The sequence below is a fragment of the Cibotium barometz genome, chromosome 47, assembly GCF_041138505.1.
Source record: "Cibotium barometz isolate CiBa-2024 chromosome 47, ASM4113850v1, whole genome shotgun sequence".
Lineage (NCBI taxonomy): Eukaryota > Viridiplantae > Streptophyta > Polypodiopsida > Cyatheales > Cibotiaceae > Cibotium > Cibotium barometz.
In genome coordinates this window covers 30,970,565-30,986,320 of record NC_141092.1, presented here as the reverse complement: position 1 = coordinate 30,986,320, position 15,756 = coordinate 30,970,565, and the positions used below count along the sequence as shown (strand labels likewise).

Genomic DNA, 15,756 nt, shown 5'->3' with positions numbered 1-15,756 from the left:
AAGCTTCACAGTCCACATCCATTGGGACTTTGAATGGCTAATAAATCAGCCTAGCTAGATTTGTATAAACGCTTTACCTCATATTTGTGTTGATTCTATATACCTTGTTCTGGGGGGCTAGAACCTGAGACATCAAAAAGGGCACTAAGCTTTGGCCGACTCATAAAAACAAATGCAAAGCAAAAGGAGCATGCCAACTTGTTACAAATATTTGATTACTCTTTGCATTCCATTAAAAGGGTGTATAACTGCTATAATAGGCTTGAATCCAAGACCCTTCTAAGCCCAAACCTTTTACAATTCTCATCTTACACAAAAGGATAAGATATTTTGAAACACCTCATTGCACGCACAACAGAAAGTTCAGCGTGCCCACAAAATGGAGGAGAAGAAACCAAGTCTTCCATTGGAAAAAATGATGATTTTGTACACGCAAAGCCATAATAGCTGTGTTTATTACCACTAAAAGAGGAACAGTAGTTAGGAAATAACATGATTTTTTTAAAGAAAAACCACTACAGTCCTTTTAAGAGAGCTTTTAGTGATACAAAAAACAAACCACGACATCCAAATTCAAACCTCACAACTAAGAACCACAGCCGCCCTACTTAGTACTCATTTCACGTGTAATATCTCTTGTCATGCTGAGTTGATGTGCGATTTCCCATGGGAAGAGTGTTCTTGTGACTGGAAGCTTCCTCCGAAGCTCCTGTATGCATGAATCAACCTTTGTATCAGACCCTTTAAACACTTTTTAAAACTTTATTTGGGTTTTTTAACTAAACCCTGAGTTTGACAATCTTGCATTCACAAACCTTAAAAGTGTTGTCTGAGAGTTTTGAGTAAGAATCCTGCCCAAAAAGCAATTCGACAAAAACAATACATCTCGTTGGATTGGGAAACGAAAGAAACATACTCATAGCCTTTGGCATGTTTAGAAGCTGGTCACAAACCCACCTCTAAGCAAGCCAAGTATTCTGATTCATAATGCCGGATGATATTTGCCATAGCTAGCGCTGTTTCTGATGGGCCCTGCCTCAGCACCAAAACACAGTAAACAGCAAAATAACAATTAGTGATGAGAAAACCAGAATGCGAGTTTACGTCTATAGATGCAAATTTCTAGATTGCCAAACATTGGAGAGGAGCATTGTGTGGCAGGATGGGAAAGATACCCCAAGATGAATGACCAGCTATTTGCATGCGATCTTTGTTGTACATCATGAGAGAGAGAGAGAGAGAGAGCTATTTCAACATCATAGCCAACCAGCAGACCACACATGATCCATATCACAGCTGCCAAAGAGTAGGGAATGGAACTTGAGCCCAGGATCTCTTGGTTAGGAGCTTGATGCATCAACTGCTACACGCTGACACTCCAACACGCATGCATGCGCATGTATACACATACTTGAGATGACTTTTCACATCATAGCCAACCCCACCCAGGTTTGTGTGTGTGTGCGTGTGTGTGTGTGTGTGTGTGAGAGAGAGAGAGAGAGAGAGAGAGAGAGAGAGATGAGATGGATCTTTTAATGTCATAGCCAAGCCAGCAGACAAATACAAGGACAAACCTGAAGGAGAGTGCCACCCTGTCATGTGCAAGACATACACTGGCTGAGCCCAAATCTAATCCTGAGGAAACCAGATAAAGACTGATTAGAACCAACGATTAGGAGCAGGTGTTGCTGATTTGGCAGGGGATTGACTAATTGTGGACATGGAGGAGTTGTCGGCCAGTACCTACAAGTGGATGTCCAGTTGGCTGCAGCAAGAAAGAGATATTTGTCCAGTTTGCTGGCCGACCAGTTGATTGTGTCATATCCAGCCTATAAAAGGCATACATGCTCATTGTTTTGACCATTCAGCCCTTAGCTTGGCTGGGTCATAGGATTAGATTTATGTTTGGGGTTTCTACCTTTTCCAAAAGGCAGCGTATGGCTGCAAGGACACTTGTACCTTTTTGTACATTATGAATATACTGAATACTCGGCTATCTCTCTCTCTTCTGCATGCGTTTTGCATCAGCATGTTCCTAGATGGTGTTTAGGGCTGAAAGAAGACTCACAGAGCTTCTGCATGTGACATTGGTATCAGAGCATCAGGCTCAGCAAAGCTAAACATTGATTCAGTCCCAAATGAAGGTGCACAAGTCCAAGGCATAAGAAAGTGCACAAGTATGAGGCCCAAGACAAGGAACACAAGACGGAAAATTTCCCAAGAGGTTGGTTGGTGGTGTTTAACAAAGCCCGAGGGGATGGCAGTCCTGTGAGTCGGGTGCCACTTGGGGCACACCAAGAAAGGCTTTCAAGCAACAGTTCAAGGGGAGGTTGATCCTCCAAGGGGTGGAGTGAGTGCCAGACTCATTTCTCAGGAAAGAAGACCAAAGACAGTGTTCAGGGACAGGGCAGGAACGGAATGGGGACTGGATGGAATCGATGCATAGATCTTCATCAGAGTTAGAGTGGATTTGGAGACCGGGCCGGGTGTTCAGTGAAAGGGTTGCCAGAGTAGAAAGGATGACAAGGGGACTCCAAGAATAGAATGGGATGATGACAATCATCCAAGAAACAAATTCGAATCCTGTCATCAAGTTTAGCAGAGGGGGATGTCATGTGCAAGACATGCACCGGCTGAGGCCAGATCTTATCATGAGGAGAGCAACCAGATAAAGACTGATTAGAACCAAAGATTAGGAGCAAGTGTTGTTGACTTGGCAGGGGATTGACTAATTGTGGACGTCGGCCAGTATCTACAGGTGGATGTCCAGTCGGCTGCAGCAAGAAAGAGATATTTGTCTAGTTTGCTGGCCGACCAACAGTCGGCCATTTGATTGTGTCATATCCAGCCTATAAAAGGTATACATGCTCATTGTTTTAACCATTCAGCCCTTTGCTTGGCTGGGTCATAGGATTAGATTTATGTTTAGGGTTTCTACCTTTTTCAGAAGGCAGCCTATGGCTGCAAGGACACTTGTATCTTTTTGTGCATTATGAATATACTGAATACTCAGCTATCTCTCTCTCTCTTCTGCATGCGTTTTGCATCAGCATGTTCCCAGATGGTGTTTAGGGCTGAAAGAAGACTCCCAGAGCTTCGGCATGTAACACATCCTTACACACACACACACACACGCGCACACAGTCTTAATCATGTTGATCAATCCAGAAATACAAGGACAAACCTGAAGGAGAGTGGCATCCTTGCATTCATAGCCAGTATCTAGTTGCACATTCCCTTCTTCAAAATAATGTGCGGAAACCTACAAGGCACAAAGAGTTTAACCTTAACATCACATTTAAGAGTTTAGCCTGATGTACATATGACCAAAAAAGGGGGTATTGGAGATCAACATAGCCAAAGAATTTCTACATATGTAAAGAGAACATAGATGCTCCTTTCTGGACGAAAAAGTTGATATACGATGCAAACACACGCGTGCATCACACACACACACAAGCCAATATCTCAAGCAGTTAGCTTTTTGCAAAACCTCCAAAGTCAAAGTTCTCAGCACTCTAGCACTCTGGGGGCAGTGGTACACTATACAGCAAAACTGAGCCCCACACCCTCAAGTCCCCGTAGTAGACTTGTGTCTAATGCGCAAATAAATAATAGAGAAGAGAGAGCAACAGAATAGAGAAAGTCACATGCACAATACACAACTACCTAAACTATTGTATATTTATGTACAAGAGAATGAGATACAACAGTACTCTCCAAATATGAAATAATACTAAAAATGTAGATCATAGTTCATAACATTCGTGTTTGCTTCATGAAGCAAACATTTGCAACATACACGTTTGAAACTCGCGTTTCATACATGCTTTTTTTTTTATTTTAATGCTTTTCTAAGGTTTTATGTTTTTTGAAAGTTGCTACGTTTTTTATAATCAAAAATCGGTCCACGCTTGCTATGCATTTATGTAACTTGTAAGTGGTAACTTTGTAAGTTTTTATAATGGAACTTGGAGAGCTTGAGTTTACAATGTATATTTGTATCTATTTGTCTAAATCTTGTCCTTTCTACGAGGTATTATATTGGTCACGTATGTTACTCGGCCTGAGCCTGAAACATACTCGAAACATTCTTACATACCCGAATGCGTATGCGTTTGCTAAACGTAGGTTATGAACTATGATGTTGATCTCTGATGTCAGCCTAAACACTGCTGTAGGTCTGCCTTGATCAACCCCCACTCAGCCCTCTAGAGGGCTGCAATCGCTCAGTAGAGGTAAGATGTGGAACTCAAATTTAAATATCCCACACATCCTTACATAGGGCCCATTTGACCCAGTAGGCTGGTCCTTAACTTGTCAGCTTGTAGAAAGGACACACGACCAGCATAAATACCTCTTTTCATGCATGTGGTCATTTACACTCTTGCCCAACCTGCTCATCATAGGCACTTCTGATCTCTTGCCCTACTACTCCAAAGATCATAGTCACAGGGAATGGGCATTTTTAGACTAGGGAATGTTGGGGATGGCAACATCTTCCCGTCCCATGTCACTCTATAGTCACAGGGAATGGCCATTCTCAATCTTTTCCGTCCCCGTTCCCCGTCCCCATTTCGCGTCCCATGTGACTATGCCAAAGATGCCCGATTGCTCCACACACTGCCCCCAGCCTGTCCGACCTACCCTCGACCCATTCCAATGCAGTAGTCAGCCTACCAGGTGCCCATGGATCAATGTTTATCACACTCTCCCCCACTACCATTATGGCTCTCTCCCCCACTACCATTATGGCTGTCCTCAACTGTACAGCATCCATACAAACTGTCCTTCCAATGAAGGAAAAGACCCAACCCTGTCTCATCCAAGATGAAAACTATCTTGAGCATTGCGTGACCACCTTGTGTCCACTTCTGAGGCAAACATTCCATCCTCACTTTGTCAGCACAAAAAGGCACAAAGCAAACAGCCAACTACTCCTGCGACCAATAATCTCTGGATCCAGCACTGGCTGCTAGTGAGCATCCTCCTAAACCGACACCTTATGTCGAAGTGCTGACTCCTGTAGAGCATCCTCTGCTGCTACCTCCCGATACCAGTATGCTCCAACAAATCTACCTGCATCTTAGTGCTAGTGCTTGGTCCCCCCTCCCCCCCCCCCCCCTCCCAGGACACCTCCTTGTGGAACATACTTCAAAAAGTACACCCTGCCATACACCAAAGATAACACCCCCACCTCCTACAAAAAACACACCCACCGACAAGAAACACCAACTGGCAAAACTAACTGAGGTAAACACATCCAAAGGCATGCCCTCATACAGTGCTGCCATTACATCAGAAACTAAATAGTAAAGGTACCCCACGATGCAAAGGGCAGCTGAGAAAAGTCCTCTTGCACTAGCCCCAAAACCAAAGCAACCACCATTGAAGCCAAAGGTTCTCCACTCCATACATTCGGCAACTATGAAGACTCTCCCTCAGATCTCGGACTGGAAACTTCCTCCTATGCCCGTGCCATAAAGAAATTCTACACCCATGTTGTGCAACTAACTTGAGAAATAAAAAGAGCTTCCTCCTATGCCCGTTCCATAAAGAAATTCTACACCCATGTTGTGCAACTAACTTGAGAAATGAAGAGAGCTGAGACACTTGCACATCTACCGCCTCCACAATTATCCTCTGATTTTGAAGCCACCGCTTCCTTGGAGACGACCTCTCTAATGTCCTCAGGCAATCCTTCGTGATGTGCTCAGTGAAGTCACACTTGAAACATTGACCGGACCCCACTAGAACTATTGTTATCCTCCATGCAGCAAAACGGACAGCTTCCGTCCAAGAGATCATGGGGCTGATGTGCACGAACATATTGGTACAAGGACAACTTCAAATCATACACAAAATGCTCAACATACTCCAAAAGCTAGACAATCAGATAAGTGGTTTATCAGAGGACGTCAGCAGCAAGGGATTATTTGTGTCCAAGGACCTGGCCAACAGCAGGTCAGCCAGTCCACCTGGCCTTCAAAGGCCTATAAATAGCAAGGCTAGGCCATTGTGATTCATTCAGTCCTGTAGAGGCATCAATAGGATAGGACTTTTGGAGTCTAGAACACCTTTTCATGAGCAGTCTATGGCTTACCAAGAGTTGTACCCTTTTGGTACATTATGAATATACTGAAAACTCAGCTCTCTCTCTCCTCTCTCCATCTTTTGTTTGCGTTTTGCATCATGATGTTCCTAGAAAGGTGTTTAGGGCTTAAAGATGACACGGAGCTTCCACACATGTCACATTGGTATCATAGCTTCATGTTCAGCAATTGTCATGTGCACGACATGCACTGGCTGATGGGAGAGAATCAGAATTAGGGTTAGGTTAATGTGGGAGACATACACAGAGAAACAAGGGAGAGAGAGAGAGAGAGAGAGTTGTGGGGATAAGTCAACTCATGAGGCATGAGTGTGTGACTCCCCTATCACACATGTATATTGCATTAGTACACATAGTGCACTTAGTACATTAAAAGTACTAAGTGTACTATGTACTATAACTTATGGGCTTGTACACACTATAAGGGTGGGCATAGTGCCTTTACCCCAACAACCTCCCACTTAAAGGCAAAGTGCCCTTAAGTCAAGGAAAAGAAAAATCAGCATGTACATGATAATATACAAGGCCAACTCAAGGCTGAAACTGGCCTCATCCAATGCCCATCAAGTGTCTGCAATGAGCAAACCGCTCCGGAGGCAAACTCTTTGTCAACAGATCAGCCGGGTTGTCATCCGTGTGAATTTTAACAAGCTGAATTTGCTTGTTCTCTATCACCTCTCTGATGAAGTGATACTTCACATCCACATGCTTCGTCTTTGCATGAAAGACAGGGTTCTTTGCCAACTGGATGGCACTCTGACTGTCACAATGCAACAATGGAATATCCCCTGTATAACCCAAATCAACCACTAACCGAGATAGCCATAATGCCTCCTTGCAAGCCTCTGTGGCTGCAATATACTCGGCCTCTGTACTAGATAAGGCTGTGCACTTCTGCATCCTGGATATCCATGACACAGCACCTCCTGTGAATGTAAATACATAACCGGTAGTAGACTTCCGGTTATCTGGATGACCGGCATAATCCGAATCCGTGTAACCATGCACTAATGCATCCTGTTTGCCAAAGCAAATGCACAAATCCTGTGTGCCCTTCAGGTATCTCATGACACCTTTCACTGCTTCCCAATGCTTCTTGCCAGGGTTGGCCATGTATCTAGAAACCACTCCCACTGCAAATGCAATGTCCGGCCTAGTAGCAACCATGGCATACATGAGACTGCCACAAGCTGAAGCATACGGAATCTTGGCCATATCAGCCCTGTCTCTATCCGACTGTGGGCTGTCCATAGCACTGAGTTTCACATATGGAGGCAAAGGAGTACTAGTCTTCTTCCCCCCGTCCATATTGAACCTCTGCAAAACTTTGCCAATGTATTCCTTCTGAGACAAATACAACACATGCTGATTTCTGTCCCGAAGTATCCGCATACCCAAAATGTGATTTGCATCACCCAAATCCTTCATATCAAAGGTTTGATGCAGCCTCTGCTTCAAGGCATCCATCTCCTTACGAGATTTCCCGGCAATCAACATATCATCAACATACAAGATGAGGATCAATAGACTGCCATCCAAAGCTTTCTTGGTGTACAAGCAGTGATCTATGTCACTTCTCCTGAATTTCTGTGATTTCATGAATGTATCAAATTTATGATACCATTCTCTTGGTGCCTGTTTGAGCCCATAAAGACTCTTTTTCAGCTTGCATACAAGCTTCTCCTTTCCACTCACTGCATAACCCTCTGGCTGCTGCATATATATCTCCTCATGGAGATCACCGTGAAGAAAAGCAGTCTTCACATCCATCTGAATCAAGTCCAGATCATCATGCGCAACCAAAGCCAACACAGCTCTAAGTGTGGTCATTTTGACCACTGGAGAGAAGATCTCATCAAAGTCCACACCATATTCCTGCTTGAAGCCCTTAGCCACTAACCTGGCTTTGTATCTTGGCTTTGCATCTGGTGCAACTTTGAGCCTGTAAACCCACTTGCATGGCAAAACCTTCTTGCCTGCAGGCAAATGCACCAACTTCCAAGTTCCATTTTTATGCAGAGAATCCATCTCTGACTTCATGGCACGCTCCCATAGAGCTTTGTCTGCCCTCTGTAAAGCCTCCTTGTAACATGAGGGCTCCCCACAGTCAGTGAGCATCAAGTAGTCAACCCCTGGAACAAACCTGTCAGGGGCTCTGGAGGGTCTAGTGGACCTCCGTACCCAATGACCATCATTTGCAAGTTGCTGTCCAGCCTGCATCTCACCCATTGGTGGCTCCTGTTCCATGCCATAAGGCTGAAAAATCATGCCCGGTATCTCCTCTAACTGTGGTATATCCATAGGGATATCTTCTGCCATCTCTGGCTGTCCATTTGGACCATTTTCAGCACCATTTAAGGGCTGGTTTTCCTGCTGTAATGGCTGATTTACAGCCCTTTGTTGTTGTCCATGATGTCCATCATCATCAAAGATGACTCTGCCAGGCTCCTGTTGCCTTGCAGGCTCCTTATACATGCATGTTTCATCAAAAATGACATCATTGCTGCGTATAATCTTTCTATTTATGGGATCCCAAAGTCTATACCCCATTTCACCTCTGTCACCATATCCTAGGAATATGCATTTGTGAGACTTAGGATCAAGTTTGGTGCGCATTTCCCTGCGTATGTGCACGTACGCAACGCAACCAAACACTCTCAAGTGCTTGTATGACGGAGGCTTCCCTGTCCATACTTCTTCTGGCACTTTCCCACCAAGCCTCGTGTTAGGTGACCTGTTTATAAGGTGAACGGCTGTCATAACAGCTTCAGCCGAAAAAACATGAGGTAATGCAGCATGTGACAACATAGAACGGACCTTCTCCTGAATGGTCCTGTTCATCCTCTCTGCTGTCCCGTTTTGTGGAGGATCATAAGGAGTAGAGAGCTCCCTCTTGATGCCTTTAGCATCACAAAAGTCCTGAAACTGTTTGGACGTATACTCTCCACCATTGTCGGAACGCAAAGCCTTCAGTGTTTTGCCAGTTTGATTCTCAACAAGAGCAACAAACTTCTGAAACACTGAGAATGTATCACTCTTCAAGCGAAGAGGATAGACCCACACCTTGCGTGTGGCATCATCAATAAAAGACACACAATATTTTGCCCCTCCCAAAGAAAGCTGAGGCATCTCACATACATCTGTATGCACAAGCTCTAACTGAGCATCTTTCTGTCCAAGAGCTTTCTTGTGGGGGCACTGGAGTTGCCTGCCATAAATACAATGCTCACAAAACTGAAAACTTGAAAACTTTAGAGAAGGCAAGTAACCCAAACGAGACAATTGCTCCATTCCTTTGACACTCATGTGTCCCAACCGGCTATGCCACATAGAGATTTCCGGCAGCTCGGTTGCATTTACATTAGCATGGTGACAAACACCTGCATGCATAAAGTAAAGAGTGTCCACCTTAGAGCCTCTGGCAACAACCAGTGAGCCCTTACTAATCTTCCACTTTCCACTACCAAATGTGGTAACATAATCAGCATCATCAAGCTGTCCAGTAGAAAGCAGATTCTTCTTGATCTCAGGCACATGCCTGACATCATGGAGCATAAGCTGTGAGCCATCTAAAAACACAAGCTTCACATCACCTCTACCAAGAATCTTGCATGCATGGTTATCACCCAAATAAACCACTCCTTCATTGCCAGCAGTATACCTTACAAACAAGTCTCTGCAACCTGTGACATGAAAGGAGGCACCTGAATCAATGATCCATGAGTGCATACCATGACCACCTGTAAGAAGTGAATGGGCATCAAGTGAAGACGTAAAGAGGACCTCATCCTCACTGCCACCTGCATGTGACACATTGATTTCTTCAATCTTGACTCCACTTTTGCCCTTCGGCTTTACATCTTTGGCTTCATCCTTGTCTTTGTCTTTGCCTTTTCCCTTTTCTTTTTGATCATTTTTCCATTTGTAGCATTGCTTTTTAATGTGTCCCTTCTTGCCACAATAATGGCATTCCAAATCCTTTTTGGAGCGAGACTTGCTCCTTCCCCTTTCTTGGCTTTTCCCCCTTTGCTGGGATCTCCCACGTGCATTCATTGCATTGGACTTTCCAACAGAATTGTTTTTCCTGTTCATCTCTTCTTGAAGAAGAGCACCCTCAACATCTGCATATGACAGCATACCATGCGAATTGCTAGTGGCTGTCCTGAATGTGTCCCAACTCTCTGGCAAAGTGCATAACAGAAAAGTGGCTTTGAACTCATCGTCCATTGCCAACTTTTGATTAATGACCTGGCTGACAATACCATTAAACTCATTTAGATGGGCTGTCATAGACGCCCCTTCCTTCATCTGAAGACCTATGAGTTTCTTCAACCAATACACTTTGCTTGAGGCACTTTGTTGGGCATACAAGTCCTGCAATCTCTGCCACATTCCCCAAGCTGTCTTCTCTTCACGAATGCTGAAAAGTAATGAGTCTGACACAGACAACATGATAGTAGATCTTGCCAGCTCATCGATATCTTCCCACTCTTCAGCAGTAAGAGAAGCGGGCATCACACCTCTTTCTTTGATAGGCTTGTGCTGCTTTTTCTGGAGCAACACATTGTAGCACTGGGTTTGCCAAATATCATAATTATGGGAGCCTTCAAGCTTCTTGATGTGAAGCAATGAAGAGCTCTCACCTGTGGTTGCCATAGCAAAATGCAACCTGTCAATGCCTGACTCCCTGCAAAATGTGCAAACACTGCACCAAAAGCACACAAAGTGCTCACAGTTGTTCTCCCAAGCTTTATCTCCCACTGCGGAAGCAAGAATGCAACTTTTCTCCCACTTTATGTGATGAAAACACCAAAATCTGGTTGCTGCAGATTTTGGACAGCACCTTAAATGTGCTCTTTTGCCCTTCCAAAGTACTGTACAGCAGTACCAAGTGCTCACCAATGATGTACCAAACCTGTACCGGCAAGTACAGCAGCTGAAATTGAACCTTTTGGTCACTCAAAACAGTGTACAGCCATGCCAAAACTTGCACAAAGCTGTGCCAAATCTGTACCAGCAGGTACAGTAGCAATAAATGCTCTCCTGGCTGTCCAAATGAGTGAAAATCAGACTTTTACAGTCCCGAACACTGCATACAACAGTCCCGAACAGAAATTGGGCAAAAGCCCCTTGACTGCAAGCTGATTTTTGAGGATTCAAGGCATAAATGTCTTGCCTGCTGCTTTGCCAAGCTCAACAAGCATACAAACTTGAAAAGCCCCTTGATTTAAGATCAATTTCTGATCATACATGGTACATTGACGCAAATGAAGGCATCCAGAGTGTTCACGATGCTTCCCCCTGGCCACATATACATCAAATACATGAAAGCCCCTTGATTTACAGGCACATTGAGTGCTTGTAAGGCATCAACACATTATCCACAGCATCAAATGCGATTGCCTGCATGCAAATCAACCAAATCGGCACAAAAGCCCCTTGATTTGCACTGCAATTTGCTGCAATTTTGCCCAAATGTGCGATTTTTCACATCATACTGCATGTATGAGTGCTTAATTGCACAATTACATCAAAAGCCCCAAATTTCGACATCCAATTTCCTGCAAATTGATCCTGATTTGACCAATTTCCTGCAAATTTAACCTGATTGTGACCAATTTCCTGCAAATTGATCCTGATTGTGACCAATGTCACCCAATTCTTGCCAGGTATGCTCACGAGTGAGCCAATGTGACCTGCACCTGTTCAATTGCTTGAATTGATAAGAAATTCCCAAAATATTGAAGGCAAATACCTCTGAAATTTCTGATTTTTCTGAGTTTCTTGACTTGCAGGCTGAGACAGAGGCGGTGGTGGCGGCGACTTCGGTGCTGGGCAGCTTCTGGAGCAGCTGGGCAGTTACACCTGGCTGTGGGCAGCCACGTGTGCTGGCTGTGCAGTTTGGGCAGCCACGTATGTTGGTTGGGCAGCCTGGGCAGCCACGTGGGCTGGCTATGGTAATGGGGCTTTCTTCGTTTCCACACGAGGAAGTGCTGCTGCTTTCGACGCCAGGGACGTTGGGAAGTGTGTAACGCTACACGGCGCTGGCGACTAGGCGATGGCGACTAGGCGAAGTCGGTAGCTCTGCCTTCGCTTACTTGTCTAACGCCAGCCGACGACTTACTTCTTCGCTCGCCTTCGGCTGCTGCCTTCGCCAATGGCTCAACGCCCGCGTGTACCAGCCGACGACTAACGCCCAGTTGCCTTCGCTTACGTTTCGCCTGATTGCTGCCTTACGCTATCTTCTCCACCTTCGCCTGGGAGAACTGAGGGCAGCTATGGTACCCGCAATGGTACCTCTGGCTTGGGCTATGGCACAGCTGCTGCTGCTCTCTCAACCCACCTGCCTGCGACTGGTCACACAGTCGACCAGTAACCAGCACTGCACAAAGGCGACCAGAGACAAATTCTGATGCAGCACGCAGATCCGTACAGCAGCACACGCCTGTTCTCTGCACCGACAAAACCCTAGAAAAAATAACCTGCTCTGATACCAGTTGATGGGAGAGAATCAGAATTAGGGTTAGGTTAATGTGGGAGACATACACAGAGAAACAAGGGAGAGAGAGAGAGAGAGAGTTGTGGGGATAAGTCAACTCATGAGGCATGAGTGTGTGACTCCCCTATCACACATGTATATTGCATTAGTACACATAGTGCACTTAGTACATTAAAAGTACTAAGTGTACTATGTACTATAACTTATGGGCTTGTACACACTATAAGGGTGGGCATAGTGCCTTTACCCCAACACTGGCTAATCCCAGGCTAATTCTGAAGAGGCAACAAGATACAGAATAGGATCAGGACTAGATTTTGGAGCATATACTGTTCTTATTTGGCAGGAGTACCTTGTGGAGGGACACAGAAGGCTGTCGGCCAGTCATGAATGAGGAATATTGCTGTCGACTACGGCATGTTGTGGTTTTATGTGTCCAAGAGCTGGCCGACAGAAGGTCAGCCAGTCCATGAGATATTCCAAAGGCTATACAAGGCTTACGTGCTCATCGTTTTAAGGCATTCAGTCCTTGCTAGGGCTGGATCATAGATTAGACTCGTAGACTAGGTTTTATACCTTTTCAAGGAGGCAGCCTATGGCTGCAAGAACACTTGTACCTTTTTGTACATTATGAATATACTGAATACTCAGCTATCTCTCTCTCTCTCTCTCTCTCTCTCTTCTACATGCGTTTTGCATCAGCATGTTCCCAAATGGTGTTTAGGGCTGAAAGAAGACTCCCAGAGCTTAGCTTCCGCATGTAGCATTGGTATCAGAGCATCAGGCTCAAGAAGGCTAAACACTAATTCAGTCCCAAATGAAGGTGCACACATCCAAGGCACAGGAAAGTGCACAAGTACGAGGCCCAAGGCAAGGAACACAAGACAGGGAAGAATTCCTAGGAGGTTGGTTGGTGGTGTTCCACAAAGCACAAGGAAATGGTAATCCTGTGAGTCGGGTGCCACTTGGGGCACACCATGAAAGGCTTTCAGGCAACAGTCCCAGGGGAGGATGATAGGGATGGAGTGAGAGTGCCAAACTCATTTCTCAAGAAAGAAGACCAGAGATAGAGTTCAAGGATAGGGCAGGAACAGAATGGGGACTGGATGGAAGAGATGCATAGATCTTCATTAGAATTAGACTGGATTTGGAGACCAGGTTGGGTGTTCAGTGAAAAGGTTGCCAGAGAGGGAACGATGACAGGGGGACTCCGGGAATAGAGAATGGGATGATGACAGTTATCCAAGAATACAGATTGGAATCCCGTCATCAAGTTTAGCAAACGGGGATGTCATGTTTAAGACATGCACTGGCTAATCCCACGCTAATCCTGAAGAGGCAACAAGATACAAAATAGGATTAGGACTAGATTTTGGAGCATATATTGTTCTTATTTGGCAGGAGTACCTTGTGGAGGGACACAAAAGGCTTTCAGCCAGTCATGAATGAGGAATATTGCTGTCACCTACAACATGTTGTGGTTTTATGTGTCTGGAGCTAGCCGATAGCAAGTCGGCCAGTCCATGAGATATTCCAAAGGCTATATAAGGCTCATGTGCTCATCATTTAAGGCATTCAGTCCTTGCTAGGACTATAGATTAGACTTGTAGACTAGGTTTTATACATTTTCAAGGAGGCTGCAAGAACACTTGTACCTTTTTGTACATTATGAATATACTGAATACTCAGCTCTCTCTCTCTCTCTCTTCTCTCTCTTCTACATGCGTTCAACATGTTCCCAGATGGTGTTTAGGGCTGAAAGAAGACTCCCAAAGCTTCCACATGTAACAGCAATGTTAAACACTGATGGTGTCCCAAATGAAGGTGCACAGTCCAAGGAGAGTAACACAAGACATGGAAGAAGTTCCCAAGAGGTTGGTTGGTGGTGTTCCACGAGACCCGAGGGAATGGCAGCCCTATGAGTCGGATGCCACTTGGGACATACCAGGAAAGGCATTCAAGAAAACAGTTCCAAGGGATTGTGCGTGACTGGATCGAGTTGGGACTTCTTCGCCTGGCCTACTATTCTACCAAGGACAACGTGGCTAATCTCTTCACCAAACCACTTCCGAGAGCTACTTTGGAGGTGTTACTTCAACGTGCTAGTATTGGACGCCCCTCTGGCGCTGAAGAGGAGGTGTTGGAATATATATCATCTCCAAAAGGTCTACATGCATGCTTGTACTGGTCATTTTAATGAGGCCCTGCATTAGCATATTTTGCAGATATTATTCAGGATTTTTCCAACATCTTATGAGCCTTTTTTAGGCTATTTAGGCATATTTATGCTCCACGACAGCTGGCGACCAACTCATATGGGACATATATAAGGGATTACTCCCTTCTCTTCAGTTCCCATCTCATTCTTACATATCTGCTGGAGGTCATTGGCTGTCGCAACAGTCTCTTATGCTTGTAAGCATCTACGGGCTTCCCTTGTACTCATTTTCAGCAATAATCAACTGCTCTCGGCCTTCTTCAATTTGTGCTTTTGCCTACAACCTGTGTTTGCTCTTTCTTTCAACCTCACCAATCTTTTTTCAAAGTCCAATAACGTCCATAGTATCTAGGGGAGGTAATTTCCCAAACTTCTCCATCCATAACGTCACAAAACTCTTGGGTACTCTAGATATACTAGCATTCCCTCAAATGACTCCATCAGTGAAGGCTTCCTATTAGCATAAAATTGTGCTCTATCCCAAGCACTTCTGATAGAATCCCATGCACTGACTAGCATCTTCTGCATATTAACTAAGATATCTTCAGCCGCATCAATGTTAATACCCTTGAGTCCCGTAGTTACTGCAGATCTAGGTTAATATCCGTACATCAACATAAACGGACTGTAACCAATAGCCGAATGCTTTGCACTATTGGAGGTAAACTTGACCATAGGGATGTACCTCTCCCAATCAAATGGTCGCTTGAAGATGTATGCACGAAGAATATCCTCCCAAAATTTGATTCACCCTCTCTGCCTACGCATCAAACCAAGGATGATAAGAGAAACTCATACTCAACGTTGTCTCTAAAAAGTAGCTCCCAGAAGTGTCCAAAAAACTAAGAGTCCCTGTCACTTGCTGGCAAACCGTATAATCTGAAAAGTTGCTCAACCGCCCAGTCCTAAGACGTTCAACCTTGTTCA

At 44.7% G+C, this 15,756-nt stretch overlaps 1 protein-coding gene and 1 long non-coding RNA gene across 3 annotated transcripts in view; both read right to left on the bottom strand.

Moving 5' to 3' along the window:
• Positions 1–387: 387 nt before the first annotated feature.
• LOC147611580 (F-actin-capping protein subunit alpha-like) overlaps positions 388–15,756 on the bottom strand; it is a 32,119-nt gene continuing 16,750 nt past the window's right edge. For both annotated transcript variants that reach the window (XM_086784667.1, XM_086784666.1), the window contains exons 7-10: positions 3,185–3,262; positions 958–1,032; positions 816–851; positions 388–709 (exon numbers count right to left, since the gene is read on the bottom strand). In XM_086784667.1, coding sequence (XP_086640793.1) covers positions 605–709; positions 816–851; positions 958–1,032; positions 3,185–3,262 — 294 coding nt within the window. In that variant the 3' untranslated portion in view covers positions 388–604. The remainder of the gene's footprint in view (positions 710–815; positions 852–957; positions 1,033–3,184; positions 3,263–15,756) is intronic.
• On the bottom strand, positions 1,039–3,178 carry LOC147611581 (uncharacterized). Its single transcript, XR_015263772.1, has 3 exons — positions 1,744–3,178; positions 1,575–1,635; positions 1,039–1,296 (listed from the first exon to the last, which is right to left on the bottom strand). It is a non-coding gene; the product is annotated as an uncharacterized LOC147611581 (long non-coding RNA).